The sequence below is a fragment of the Typopeltis vanoorti genome, chromosome 1 (genome assembly GCF_054136105.1).
Source record: "Typopeltis vanoorti isolate ZY-2024b chromosome 1, IOZ_Tvanoo_1.0, whole genome shotgun sequence".
Taxonomy (NCBI): Eukaryota; Metazoa; Arthropoda; class Arachnida; order Uropygi; family Thelyphonidae; genus Typopeltis; species Typopeltis vanoorti.
Genome location: NC_143549.1, coordinates 48,325,753 through 48,341,953, shown reverse-complemented (window position 1 = coordinate 48,341,953; position 16,201 = coordinate 48,325,753). Strand labels below are relative to the sequence as shown.

At 35.8% G+C, this 16,201-nt stretch overlaps 1 protein-coding gene across 1 annotated transcript in view; it reads left to right on the top strand.

Moving 5' to 3' along the window:
* Dna2 (DNA replication helicase/nuclease 2) overlaps positions 1-16,201 on the top strand; it is a 310,882-nt gene that overhangs the window by 17,374 nt on the left and 277,307 nt on the right. Inside the window, exon 3 of the mRNA XM_090416054.1 lies at positions 12,239-13,461. Coding sequence (XP_090272180.1) covers positions 12,239-13,461 — 1,223 coding nt within the window. The remainder of the gene's footprint in view (positions 1-12,238; positions 13,462-16,201) is intronic.

The following is a 16,201-nucleotide window of genomic DNA, read 5'->3' as shown; positions in this document are numbered from 1 at the left end:
TGATTTTTTTTTGTAGAAGAATAAACACTAGAGGAAGAAATGAATAATAGGCATATAGAAATGACATAGAAAAATTTGGAGAAAAGGAAGAAAGCTAATAAGCCTGGTGACCAGACTTATACATTCATATAAATCTGTTTCCTGATTTATATCCTCAACAAGTATACAGAATACTGCAACAGTACTACCTGATCAAGTTCGTGTTATTACTAATGTTATATCAATACTTTTCTGCCACATTAGTCTCTCACTGGTGAGCACCCTAATATCATCCTCATATCTTATATTTCTATCTTCATTTCACCTATTCACACCCCTTGATCTTCCTCTGGTTCATTTTCCTACCATTGTATCAGATCGACATCTATTTCTACTAACTTGTTCTCTTCCATTCTGTTTAAGTGACCAGACCATAGCACCTTAAATTGATTAGTTTTGCTTACGTCTTGAATGCTAACAATGTCAAGTTCCTTCCTGATATCATTTTTAATTATTCTGCCATTGATACCATCTGTTCGCTCCATTAATTTTTCTCAGAACTGCTCTATCTATAGTCTTGTCTTTGAGCAGATGTTTTATTATAACCTCAACTCTCAGATCCATAAGTCAAAAATTGTTTTGAACACACTCTTATATATTATTAATTTAGTATTTTGGCTAATTTCTCTCTTATTCCATGTGAATTTATTCAGATGGCTCCCCCCACCATATGAGCTTTGCTTACTTTGTTGTCTATTTCCATATGTAATATGCTATCACTAAAAGTTGTGTCTTAAATAGCTGAAATATTTTATTTGTTCTGTAGCTACTCTATTTCGAATGCAGTTGAAGTTTTCCATGTTCCTGCCTATTTTAATAGTTTTGGTCCTTTTATTGTTAATTTTTATGTTAAAATTGTTATATCTGTTATTCAGTTCAGTTATAGAATCCTGGAGATTTCATGGGATTTGTGTAATAATATAAAACAAAGAACTTCTTGATATTTCTGATTCTGATATCAGGTTTAATGACACTTTTTTATATATAATGGGAACATATCAATGATGAATAGGAGTGGAGATATTGTGCACCCTGTTTCACATCCGATTTTGCATCAGACCATCTTTTTGTATTTCCTTCAATTCTAATTGATGACTTTCAACAGAAATAGAAATATAGACTATATATTGTTCTTTCATTTACCTCATATAAGTGTATCATTCTGAGCACAAATCTTCAACCTGTTTCATAGTTCTGCTATTATCTTGGTCACTTGTCTCTGGATCCTCTCTACCTCCTCCCCATCGAGAAGAAACCCTGGCACCCATATCTGGGCACAGTAGTCTAGATAGGGTCTTATCAAGGCTCGATACAGAGGAACAATAACCTGTTTGTCTCTGCTCATTAAAGTGTTTTTAAGCAAACAAGTGATTTGATGAGCTGATTTTACCACTTTTGAGATGTGTCCCCTAAACTTCAACTCCCTATCCACCAACACTTCCAAATCCCTGGCTTCGTCAATCTCCTGGAGTACAGTTACACCAGATATACTGCTGCTAATTTTTCACCCCACAATGCAAAACCTTACATTTTTCCACATTAAACTGACATCCATTCTCCTTAACCCAGTCTTCCAAACTATCCAAATCATCCTGCAAAATTTTGCAATCCTGAGCATTCACTATTGCTCTACCCAACTTTGCATCATCCGCAAACAGATGCACAGATGCTTTCCTATATCGTTAATGAACAAACTTATTTTGTTCATTAACGATATAGCCACATAACTAGAAGCTCTGATATGTTGGTCCACTCTCCACTATATAGAATAGTAAAACTATCTATATATTTTGTTCCCTTTAATTTCTATTTTGTTTCTGTTATCACAGCTATATTAATATTTTTAGGTTTTAGTTATTTTAGTAATTCTAATTCCTTTACTTAAGTATAAAGAGCTAATAAGCTTCATTTCGGCAATGAAAACATTACTTAAATTAAGGGGATATTAAATCCCACATAGTTTTAAAACGGAATAAGAAACTCAAAGATTGGAATCAGAGAGTTTCTTGCCGAATATAGTAAACTATAAAGTATCGGCGACACTAGCATTAGCCAATGCAAGTGATCCTAGTACGTAGTACAGGATCACTTGCATTGGCTAATGTAGTACGTAGGCTGCCCTGGTATTGTACTACGTAGTACAGGATCACTTGCATTGGCTAACGTAGTACGTAGGCTGCCCTGGTATTGTACTACGTACTAGGATCACTTGCATTGGCTAATGCTAGTGTCGCCGATACTTTATAGTTTACTATATTCGGTAAGAAACTCTGATTCCAATCTTTGAGTTTCTTATTCGGTTTTAAAACTATGTGGGATTTAATATCCCCTTAATTTAAGTAATGTTTTCATTGCCGAAATGAAGCTTATTAGCTCTTTATACTTAAGTAACTTAACGGTTGCACCTGTTTGGAAAACTCGTTCGCAGAGTACATAAGTTCTTTTCGCTATACACTTTGGTATTAGGTCTAGCTACTCACTGATGAAGCCTCAAAAAAGGCTGAAACCGGTCTGGGTAGTGACCTCCCTCCATAATGTAATAACAGCATACATTTCCTAGGAAATGTGTTTTTACATTATGGAAAATACCTAAGAATAGCGATCTGAACTTCCCCACCTTTGCAACGAGCTGCCCTGGTATTGTACTATGTACTAGGATCACTTGCATTGGCTAACACTAGTGTCGCCGATACTTTATAGTTTACTATATTCGGCAAGAAACTCTCTGATTCCAATCTTTGATTTTCTTATTCGGTTTTAAAACTATGTGGGATTTAATATCCCCTTAATTTAAGTAATCTAATTCCTTTGTTGTTATTCTTTGCTCATTCCATGTGGCTAGTTTTAAAATATCCGAGATTCCTAATTGGTTACCTTTATCCTTACTTGGTCATTTTCTGTTGTTTCGGTCTGATGAATTTTCCAATTCAGTTGTAGAAATTTTTTATTTGATAGGGTAATCAGCCTTATGCAAAACTTCCAACCTAGAGGAACAGAGTCAAAATCTACAAATACTGTTACTTGGTTAATAGTGTGCATACGATATATTGTAGAGAATAATTTTGTTTTATTGGTGATAATTTCATCGATATAAAAGCTATACTAAAATGTGATCTTTTGGTTTCATCACAAATACTTTTTTTTTTTTTCAGTATTCACAAGGAGCAGCATTTATAATGTATTTATCACAAAGATTCTTCTTTCTGTTGCCTAAAAGATATGATAAACATCTGAGTTTTTCTTGGAAAGGATACGCTATCTGTATTATCATATAATGTAGTGGCTAATTGATTAATATCTTATCCCTCTACAGCTGCCATTACTTCCAGTATTTGAACAATATTTGATGGCTCATTTCTACTTTTGACTTGGAAATTCAATTCAAATCTCTCCTTTCTCTTGCATGGAAAAGTAGTTTTAATAAGTTTAGCATCCCAACAAAATATATCTAATTATTAAATCCTATCAAAAAAATTTCTCATCTATTGTCCCTATTGTTAGCTACTTTATCAGCTCACTTGTGAATGTCAGTTGATACTTTGGGTACATAGGCTGTTCTGTGGAAAAAAGAATTAATGAACATCAGTATTACATTGAATATGGGAAACTTCAAAAAGCTGTTGGAAGTTGTTTCACAAAAAATATTTCTAAATGCTACAACTTGCTTAAAAAAAAAAAAGTCAAACTTTGGAGTTCTCACCTGCACCTCAGACATGACACTGTTTATAGGTTTGTCAGCCTCTCTTGGGTTTAGATCAGTGTCGGGATAGGCTGGAGCAATTAGGAATGGAAGCCTACGTCGGGACCATAGTGGAAGAATTTCGGCAGGGGTTCATGAAGTGATTTTCATCGTCTGCAAGAGGAATTGGAAGTGCTCAATAAGGAAGTTCTGGAGTCTTTGGTGATTGATGAAGTAATAAATAGTATTTGAGTGATTGGGAGTCAACACAAAGAAAGCACAAGAGGTCTAGAGAAGAAACGAGAGGTCGTGAGAGTGAGGGAGTAAGTAAAAGAGCATTGAGTAATGAAACTGGGAAAGTCATGCTGGGTAGCATAGGAAACGAGGCCATGAGTGATGCTTGTTTGGACTTGAATGAAGTTATAAGTAGTAAAATATATGGTGATTCTATGATTAAGGGTATGGAGAGCGCTATGCCTGAGGAGTGCTTGGCTGGTGGAACAATAGAGAGAGTGGCTTTAACAATAAAGAGAGGGCATGATGCAGAAAAGATCATAGTTCTGGTGGGTACAAATGACATGAGTGGTAGTATAAATAGGGTAGAAAAAGATTTAAGAACATTGTTAGATATCGTGAAGAAGAAAAGTGTCAATGGGAGGATAGTGTGTGTGTGCTGCCTCGTTTTGACAATTATGAGATTAAGTAGACGAGCGATGATAATGAATGATATCATTGCAAGAATGTGAAAACAAAGAAGTCTGGAATCTTGAGTGTAAGAGGGAGAAACTTAAGCAGTGATTGTATATTTGTTGATCCTTATTTGCGGAATAAATTATAGAATAGAGCAGATAAAAATCGGCGTGAGACTACTGAAATTAGTGACATGTATATCAGTTCAAAAGCTGGTACAAGAACTAAAGGGAATCTGCAATTTTTGTATACTAATGCAAGAAGCATTCGAAATAAGAGGGAAGAATTTTTGGCATTAGTCAGTGCAATCTCACCAAAAGTTATAGGTATTAGTGAAGCTTGGCTTTCAGCAGAAGATGTGGTCACTGGAATTGAATGTGATGGGTACAGTATTTTCAGGGAGGATAGAGAAGATAGATCGGGGGGGGGTGCTATTGATGATAGCTAATGAGTTGCATCCAGAGAAATTGTATATCAAGATGATAGACAGGTGAATGATAGTTCATTTGAGGCAGTCTGGTGTGAAATAGTGACCAACGCAACCAAAGATACAGTTGGTTGCTGCTATAGACCAGGGGGTACAGAGGGTGATATTGAATTCATGCATCAGCAAATTAGTGCAATGAGTGAGGGTCAATGATCATTATGGGGATTTTAATTATGGTGATATCAATTGGAAGGAGGAAATATCACGTGGCAAAAAGGAAATTATAGAACAATCTCGATAAGTCACCTTGGTAAAGTGATGATGATCATATTGACAGAAAGATTGAGAACACAATTGGAAGCATACCTTGCAGACGAGCAAGCAGGATTTAGGAAGGATAGAACTACAATTCAATAGATTTTGACAATGAGGTTAATAGCAGAGAAAGCTAGGGAAAAAAACAAATATATTTCCTTTGTTGATTTTCAGAAAGCATTTGACAGTATTGACCAGAAAGTGACATTAGCAGTTCTGGAATCCAATGGAATTGATAAAAAAAACTAATAGCTATATTAAAAGATGTTTATCAGAATGCAGTTGCAGCAGTTAGAATAGGTGATGATTTGGGGAAATGGTTTAAAACAAGCAGAGGTACTAGACAGGGAGACCCAATATCACCAAGCATTTTCATCACACATTTAGAAAGAGAAATGGACAAATTGAAGGAAGATGCCAAAGGAATATCTGTACACAGAATGAGAATTAACAATCTGAGATTTGCAGATGACATTGTTATTATTGAAGAAGATGAAAGAGAACTACAAAAAACACTGAAACTGTTAAATGAGGAAGGGAAGAGATTTGGACTTGTTATGAACTTGAAAAAAACAAAGACAATGGTATTTGGTAAGAAGAACATGAAACAAAAGATACAAGTGGATGGAACTGATATAGAAAATGTAGAACAATTCACATATTTGGGAAGTAAACTGACATATGACTTGGACTGTAAAAAAAGAAATAAATATCAGGATTGCAAAGGGAAGAACAAATCTGAAAGCCATGGATAACATCTGGAAAAGTAAAGTGATCAGTCTGCAAACAAAACTAAGAGTACTGGAAACATGCATCTTCAGTGGTGTACTGTACGGATCTGAAACGTGGGTAATAAATAAAGAATCAAGAAAAAGAATTTTGGCATTTGAAAGAACTTGTTACAGGAAGATTCTAAGAATAGGATGGGTACAGAAAATCACCAATGAAGAGCTCTATCAGAAGATACAACCAAAACAGAATCTAATGCAGAAGATTATAAAACGGAAGCTGCAATTATTTGGACACATCTGTAGAATGAGTGAGGACCAGAAGATAAAGACATTTATGTTTGGTATTGTGGATGGTTTAAACAGAAGGGGTAGACCATACAGAGAATGGATAGACGATATAAAAGACTGGTGTGGAATGGGTGTACAAAAACTGTGACAGTGTGCACTGGACAAAGAAAGGTGGAAGAAGATAGTGAAACAGGCATTAGACATCAACAGGCAGTGAGCCCATGGTTCGTGATGATGAAAAAGGAAATAGAATTCATACATCTTCTATGAGATAATTACTTGAAACAGCACGTAACTGAAGGGACACGTGGTGTGAGAGTGTTGGACCTGGTCATTGGTTCAGAGGATATATGCATAAGTAAGGTGTCCTCATTACCTCCAATTGGTGAGAGCGATCATGTGGTATTGACTTCGGTGGTTGTAAAATTTGTGGATTTCTCTCTTAAGAAGGGATATAAATATATACAGAACTACAGGTTAGGCAGTTATAACAAGCTTCAGAGTGAGCTTAAGCCATCCCATGGCAGAACATATTGCATGGAAAAGATGTTAGCAGTGCATAGGATAAAATCAGTGTGTATCTGAGGAAGGCAATATCATATTGTGTCCCCCATGGTCAGGAAGACGAACAAGGTAGGTGTTAGATGGATGGTAGTAGTAGTATTAAGCTTGATCTGCAAAAAAAAAAAAAAGAAAATGTTATGGGGAATTTACAAGGAGAAAGGCGATCAGAACACCCATGAGCAGTACAAGACTCAAGCTAGGAAGGTTACCAGCATAGTAAGAAAAGCTTAATCAGATAATGCGAAGACCTTAGCCAAGGAGATCAAAGGTAATCCCAGAGTTCTTCCGCTGTGTGACAAGTAAAAGGAAAAATTACTTCGGAAAGATAACTTTAGTGGGTGCTGATGGTATTGAGGTGACAAATTCAGATGTAATAGTAGAGTTACTGAGTGATCACTTTTCAAATGTCTATCACCCAGGTGATGATATCTCTGTACCTGTAGCAATAACTAATGTGGGAATTATTATTATTATTATTCAGGCCTCCAAGGAGTCAAAAGACTCATCGAGGGAGGTCCTTCCTAAGACATAAAGTCTGTCAAGACTCATCGAGGGGAGGTCCCCCCCCCCACTGAGAAACACAAAGTCTATCATACCATTCTTTAAACTCACTGACCGTTCTCGCTCCCACCACTCCATCAGGCAATGCATTCCACGGCTCAACCACCCTCCACACAAAGAAACCACTCCTTACCCTCTTGCTCACAGTTTCCTTTCATAACTTCCAGGGATGGCCTCTTGTCATCACTCCTTCCCACTGATCAACCAAGCGAAAGAACTCCCCAGTGTCAACCCTGTAACCACCTCTCAACAGTTTAAAAGTCTCAATCATATCACCTCTCCTTCTTCTATCCACCAAACTCTGCAGTCCACATTCTCTCAGCCGATCCTCATAACTATCCTTGTACAGTCCTGAAACCATCTTTGTCATCCGTCTTTGTATCCTTTCCACAGTTAATTTATCCCCTTCAAATCCTGGGGACCAAATCTGAGAACAATAGTCCAAGTGTGGTCTGATCAGAGACTTATACAACGGAATGATAACCCTCTTATCTCTGCAGGTCAGTGTCCTTCTCATAATAGTAGCAATCCTCTGTGTTACCTTCACCACCTTTGCAATATGTCCCCTAAACTTCAGGTTTCTATCAATCATCAACCCCAGATCTCTTGTCTCCCCTACTTCCTCCAGTATAACTCCTCCCATAGAGTATGTAGCATCCCATCGATGTTTCCCAAACCTCAAGACCTTACATTTTGCTGCATTAAACTGACACCCCCATTCATTTGCCCATCTATCTAGCTTATTTAAATCCTCTTGCAGGGCTACCACATCTGCACTATTATTAATAATCCTTCCCAGCTTCGCATCATCAGCAAACAGCTGAATATTCCCTTGCAATCCACTGACAATGTCATTGATATAAAGGTTAAACAATATAGGTTCTAGTACTGAGCCCTGTGGGATCCCCACTTGTAACCCTCTGCCTCCTTGAAACTGCTCCACCATACACAACTCTCTGATACCTATCAGACAGCCAACCCTGAATCCAGTTGACCAATCTGACATCCAGACCCATGTGCTGCAACTTAAATATCAGCTTATCATGTGGCACCCTGTCAAATGCCTTCGCCAAGTCTAAGAAAATTGCAGTATATGCCTTATTAGGTGGCCTCTTGACTACACAGTGGTACTTCTGGATTTTGCTAAGGCTTTTGACAGGATACCCCCATGGAATACTGTTGTGCAAATTGGAGCAGATGGGGATGGATACTAAATTGGTGATATGGATAGGAGAATGACTTAGGGAGAAATACCAGAAGGTGGTGTATGGAGGAGCAGAGTCCAGGATGAGGCAGGTGACCAGTGGTGTGCCTCAGGGCTCTGTGCTTGGTCCATTGTTGTTTAATTTGTACATAAATGATATTGGAAATGGCTTAAAGGAAGATATTCAGTTGTTTCCTGATGATGCAAAATTGGGTATCGCAGTAAAAAATCAAGCTGATGTTGAGAGTTTGCAGGATGATTTAAATAAGCTGACAAAATGTTGAAAATTTATTTATCACTAGGTTAGACTATAATAGATTTAGTTTAATCCTTTATCCCAGTGAGAGCAAACAAAGTTTGCGCCTGAAATTATCTTCAGGACTAAATATAGTGTTGTACTATCTTATCCAGTAAGTAGTGCAACACCAAGGCAACTCGTGGCAAAGGTGGAGCAAGCTACCAGGCACTTCTAACCCAGTATCTCCCATAATGCAAAACAGGTGGTTTTGCATTATACTGAAAACAGTGTTTTGCATTATGGGAGATACTGGGTTAGAAGTGCCTGGTAGCTTGCTCCACCTTTGCCACGAGTTGCCTTGGTGTTGCACTACTTACTGGATAAGATAGTACAACACTATATTTAGTCCTGAAGATAATTTCAGGCGCAAACTTTGTTTGCTCTCACTGGGATAAAGGATTAAACTAAATCTATTATAGTCTAACCTAGTGATAAATAAATTTTCAACATCTTTCTCTAAATCCAGAGTAATTTTTAAAAAAGGTGATAAACCTTTTGGCAACTCCCATAGGCACAGATGACTTGCTACTGCTTCTGCCTGGTATCTCCAGCTCTGGGCCTGGCTCCCACTGAAGAGACCTCAATAAAGGTCGAAACTAGTCTGGGTAGATGGCCAATCCCTTTAATGCATAACAGTATACATATCCACATAGGAAATGTGTTTTGCATTATGGGAGATACTGGGTTAGAAGTGCCTGGTAGCTTGCTCCACCTTTGCCACGAGTTGCCTTGGTGTTGCACTACTTACTGGATAAGATAGTACAACACTATATTTAGTCCTGAAGATAATTTCAGGTGCAAACTTTGTTTGCTCTCACTGGGATAAAGGATTAAACTAAATCTATTATAAGCTGACAAAATGGGCAAAAGGTAATGGAAATGGATATCAGTTCAATAGAAAAGTGTCAAGTTATGCATTTTGGGATTAAAAGATTACTGGCTGTGCTACATTGATGGAATGATACTCCAAGAGATTGATGAGGCTAGGGACTTACGGGTGTTGATGGATAGGGAGATGAAGTTCAGGGGACACATTGCTAAGGTGTCCAAAATTGCACATAGGATTACTTGGTTATTGAGTAACACACTAACATTCAGAGATAAAGAGGTTATTATTTCCCTTTATAAAGTATTGATACTTCCACATTTGGATTACTGTGCTCAGGTCACCTGGATTCCTTGGAAATGAGGAGATTGTGGTGAGGGCTCGGAGGAGAGTGACTAAGTTGGTGAGTGATGTAAAAAATGCTCCCTACATTGATAGATTGAGAGCTTGTGGATTGCAGAGGTTGGTTGATAGGCGGAGAAGCGAGGGATATGATAGAAACATTTAAATTACTAAAAGGTTTTTATAAGATTGATACAGGGGAAATGTTTCAGCTGTGTGATAGTGATGGAAGAACAAGAGGTCATCCCTGGAAATTAAGGAAAAGTGTGGTTAACAAAGGTGTGAAAGCAAGGTTTTTTGCCTGGAGGGTGGTGAATGAGTGGAATGCATTGCCTGACTCAGTTGTGAGTTCATCGTCTGTAAATGAATTCAAGAAGAGACATGATAGATATTGTTTTGATAGTTTGGGTCTCCCTCAATGAGTCTACTGACTCCATGAAGATACCCATAATAATAATAATAAAAGCTTCCTTTCTCTGGTCACTTTTGCTTGAATTTTGCTTCTCTCTCTCTCTCTCTCTCTCTGACAATAATAATATAACATGACAGTTATCATTTAGAAGAATCTCATTTGCTTTTTGCCTTCTTTGTTTTGGTAATAACAGTTATATTTTTGTAGTACTTCTCATTTTTCTCTCAATTCCATATCTTTTCTGACGATACTTGTTATGTAGATAGTACCTATTTTGAATTTGCTGAAGTTGAGTTTGATTAAATCACCTAAGTGTAGAATGTTGCATTGTGTGCTTATTTATTACTTAAAATACAAATTAACGTAAAATTAAAATTCTCTACTAAAGAGAATTTTTTTTTCTTTTTTGAGAATTTTTCTTCTGTATTTGTTGTGAAATTCAAGCCTCTTTAATTATGTTCTTATCTTGATGAGATGACCACTTTAAAAAATATATCCATTCAAATACTTAATCTTGCTGAAGTTTAAGTATTTGAATACTTAAATCTAGTTAATGATTAATAGAATCCCATTAATCTAGTTAATGGGTTCAAGTATCATACAGTACCCAGTATCCATTCTTGTTTCACATGCTGTTTGCATTCTCCTTTGATTGCAAAGAAAACTAATACTAACCAATATTTTCTCTCTTTTATTCTGATGGCATTTTATTTTTCAGGTATTGATTCTTCTTGAAATACTTTTAATTCTAAAGGAGAGGAATCTTAAGGCTGCACTTGGCACCTAGTAATAACACACACTGAACTAATAATTCTACCTTTCCTTCATAATATGCTGCGTTTCTGCCATTTAATTGTAATTCAGTTGTGCATTACATGTTCTGTACATTTCCTTCATATGTGTACTTGGCTTTATTTCGTTGTTGTTTTAAATAACAGTTGTAATCATGAAAAATTATCTCATACATATTAGTACTGTGGTTATACTAATATGTAAGTTAAATAAATCAGGCACTCTGGCCTGGGGATCAAACATGGTCTATTTTCATATTACTTCACGCCTCTAGTAAACAAGTTAGTAGTATTACAGAAAATCATTGGCCATCTAAAGATGCATCGGTAGCACACTCAAAAGAGCAACAGTGCTATTCAATTAGAATTATAACCTAATGAATCTTATCTGCCATACATGAGAAACAATTTTTTTAAGGCTTTTATGGATCGAGAACATGTCAAACATTTAAATCTATTATAAATCTCCATGGAGACTGTTGACCAATTATCTTATTCAGTTTAAACCTTTCCTAGATTTGTGTACAACTTTATCAGGAGAGTAAAATAAAAATAAAAAATATAGTGGATAAGTTAAACAACAAGCTAATTAATATTAATAAATGTTATTATTATTTAAAAAAATAATAATAACATTTTTACTTTACTTTTCTGATGAGGTGTATCTACAAGAAGCTAGTGGAGGTTTAAACTCACTAAAATAAGTGGTCATCAAATAGTTCCATGTGGAATTCACACTGGACTTTTATAACAGGTTTTGTCACCTTAAGGTGAATTAGCCTGTCTCATATAGAGTTTAAGTATGGGACAGGCAAAGTAAGTATGTATTTTAACATTGACGTTTCTATAATTGCATCAGTACTACTTAAATCATTCATAAATAGCATCATATAATTCAAGCTCAAAACCCTTCACTGTATTGTTGGCAATAAAGTGAAGAGATGCTCTTCTTTTGATTTTCTATATGTTGGCAGTTTATTAAGCTGCTTAATTTTCTTTCTAATTTATGAAAGAAAAAAAATTTTCCTTAATTTTCAGTTTTACAATTTACTTAATTTTTTTATTTTTTAGGTTAAAACAACAAGGAATGGAACAACATCTCATAACAAACTGTCACTCACTCAGTCAAGATTGCCTTTTGCGGCAAGTGAACCAAAAGATTTAATTACAAAGAATGAAGAAAGGACTTCATCACTCATTAGTGTTCCTACTAGTGAAGGAATCTGTGGATCTAGTTCATCTGCTTTAAAACAGCAGAAAGAGAATAAATATTCTGTTGAAGTTGAATCTGTTTTTGATGCTTCTATCTATGATTGTGTCATTCCTGAAACACAGTTATGTAGTTCCAAAAAAAACTGTTTGCCATCTCCAAAATTTCCTCTTCAAGCAATATCTAATGATGAAATACATAATACAGGTGAGATTATATCCAATGTGAAATTGAATAATCTCCATGCTTCAGATCATGCTGGTATAACAGAAAATTCTTCTTTGTCAGGTACGTTTGTTGATGTTAATGAAATCCCTGATACTCCTGAAGTTATTCAGAGAAAGCTATCAAATTATAGTGGTGGGAGACATTTAGTAACAAATTCTGTTTTAGAAATCAATATTGCTAAAAAGGAAAAAGTAACACCCAGAAAAAAAACTGATGCTAATCCATCTACCTTGTCTTTAAAACGTCCATCCACAAAAGGTTTATCTCCAAATCCAAAGAAACAGAAAGAAGTTTTATCCTTAAAAAATAAAGCATCATCAGATGTTATAACTGATTTGAAAGATCTGTCTACTTCTAAAAAAGAAGTTATGAATATAGAGTTTTCATATTCTGTTCCAAGTATTAATGAAAGAGAAAATAGCATTATATCTGGCAATTGTATAGGTGAACTTTTTTCTTCAAATAACTCTGAAACCTCTAATACTGTTGCTGATGTTGCAGAAGCAGATATTTTAGGTGATAACAGCCAAAACAAACATAAACTGCACATTGAACCACTAGCGCTTTTGCATAATTCCATATCAGATAGTAGTTATCAGCCGAAATATAATACTGAAATTTCAAAGAATTCATATATAAAAAACACAAACTGCTTATTGTGTTCATCCAACAAATCAGAATGGTTAAGGACCAGTAAGAATGAAAGTCATCTGTTATTAGAAAATAATGGTGATCAACATTGCAAACACACAAATGCTGTTAATTTTGCTAACCTGCAAGATGAAAATTTGTCATTTTTTGCTAGTAAGTGCAAGAATAGTTCTATCAAAGAATGTATTTCTGTAGCAAAATCAAGGTAATTTGTTTTTTCTCATATATATATATATATATATATATATATTATTATTATTATTATTAGAAAGTTGTAGATGATAGCTCTTATTTCACATGGATAAGAGCCTTCTGCATTCTCTGATCAAAGCTAGCTAGCTCTTTTATGTGTAATTGGATGTATAAATTGAATATATAGATATATAAAGAGCAATAAATGTTGCTGTAATAGAATAAATAGAATAACATAGTTTTCTTCATAATCATCATATTTCCTCAGGAGGTATACAGTATTCTGTGATTGTAGTATATGAAAGTTTGTTATTATTAACTTTCTCCAGATTTTTCAAATCCAATTTTTTTAGATCTTGTATTTTGGTCTTCTAGGGATATTTCTATGTCACTCCACCTATAGATAATTTCTCTGAGGACTTTTTTTTTCCCCATCCTGACAACAAACATTTGTTTTAGTAACCTTTCCTCTTCCTCCATTCTATTTGAGTGATCGTACTACCTGAGATTAGCTCTACTCATACATTATCATCAGTTTCCTGGTATGTGTCCTCAAAGGTTTTCAGGCTCTTATCATTTTTCAACTATTGTCTTAAGTGAAAATATATTCCTGGCAACTCTTGTTTTGTCTGAGCCCAGTTTTTGTTTTTTCCAAGTTCCACAATTTTTCTTGAAATTGTTTCTTTTCAAATATGCCTGCATAAATCTTACCTGGAAAACACTTTTATAGATTAATGTGAGAACTCTATTTCAGTCATCTGAAATTCACCCTTCTGACCTTTTGAATCATGTAGTGCAGCCGTGTAAAACCTCTATACCTCCATATTTGAGCATCACTGGTCAAATATCCACAGCTGCTTTTCTACATTTCAGGCTTTTGGTTGCTTTTTGTATATTCTCATGATGATGTTCCTCTTGAATATTATCTACCACTTTTCTGTCACTTCTTGTTTCATTTAACTTCTTCTTCCTTCCCTCCTCTTTTACCTTGTGGTGTCGAGGATTTTCTATTCACTTAACTGCTACCATATCGAGGATAAGGTGTTTAGCCCTATGCCTCCGTGTGTCCTATGTCTGTAGATGCGTATGTTCACAGACCAGTTTGTTTTTCATACCTGTTCTGAGGGATGAAAAACCCCTAGTTTCCGGGTGAAAAAAGCCCTCTACCTCCTTATGAGACCGGCTAACTCACCTTTAGTCAAAAGATAAAGGTTCCTCACATCACTGATGGGAATCGAACCCGGGTCTTTCCGACCAAAGGGTTTCGTCTATACTGACTGAGCTATGAAGGTTCACTGTTTCATTTAACAAACTTTCAAAATAATTACTCCAGCCATCTAGAATATCTTCCTCTTCAGTTTTCATGTCTCCTTTATCATCTCCGATTCTTTTACACTACTCTTCTTTCTATCCCTAATCTTTTTCATAACCTCTGGAACTTTCACCATCTTCCTCATCAGGGACGAATGCTGGTCTTGAAATTCATGCTTGCTCTTGTTATCATTCAGGGAGTGAGAGGTGTGATTGAAGTCTGATTAGCGGAATAATGAATTACTGACCATTTAAAACTATATATTTACAAATTTATGTACATTTAATCATACAAATACAACATTTATTTTACAAATGATATTCTATCTTTTTCAATTCAGCTACTTGAATAGAAATTCTACCCTACTGTTCTTCTTTATGAACTGGTCAATAACATCGTCATAAAAAGTTGGTTGTAACTTAATTTTCCCAAGCAACACACACACACACACACACTTGTAAAGGCTGGCTGAGCTCACTGGCTAGAGCTACTTTGAATGCGTATAGCCTATGTTTAAGATGACTTAAAGGGAGCGGAAATGGCTATGTGTGCGCATGAAATCACAGTGCTGCAGTGAGCACCTGGAAGCTCCTACAACCAAGCAAGCCAAGGTAGCTTTGACTAGACGAGAAAGCATCGGCCTTCGATACACAACGCAAAGCTCAGTTATTGCCGCGCAAGCTTAAGATGTCTTTTCTCTACAAAAATAAAAGCCTAAATGGAATGCTTATAAACGCATGCGTTTATTAACAAATAAATATTACTTCTTTCTCAAGTAATGAGAAATACTTGCTGTGAAAGCATAGCAAGCATGGAGAATTCGCCCCTGTTCCCCATCTTTGTCCATGTTTTTAATTTTTTTTAATCTCTTTTTAATTTTTTTTTTTATCAGTATTTGTATATTTGAGTCTGCTAGTTTTTCGCTTTGTTATATTATAAATTAAAGATGCCAAGAATAACTGCTCTTCTTGAATGGCAGTCAGTCTCAAGTAGAGTAATGTGGGCAAATATGAGAATGAGGAACTGGACAATGAGACTTATTTGTGCCTATGGTCCCACAGAAGGTTCTACTAAGGTAGAAGTGGAGGAATTTTTTGAGGCTTTAGAAAAAGCAACCGACACAATGAAAAAGGAAAAGTTGGTCTTTGTTGGGGATCTAAATAGCAGAGTAGGAAATGATTGTGAGACATACAAAAATATTTTGGGAAAATTTGGAGAAAAGAGCAAAGCTAATAATAATGGCAAATATCTGTTGGATTTCTGCTCAGGACATGGACTGGTTATTACTAACACCATGTTCCAACATAAAAATGTGCACAAATTCACATGGAGAGAAGAGGCAAGGAATAAGAAAAGCCTCATTGACTATGTTATTGTTGATAGTGATGTTTTCTCCCTGGTGCAGGACAGCAGAGTGTACAGAGGATTTGAAATTGGAAGT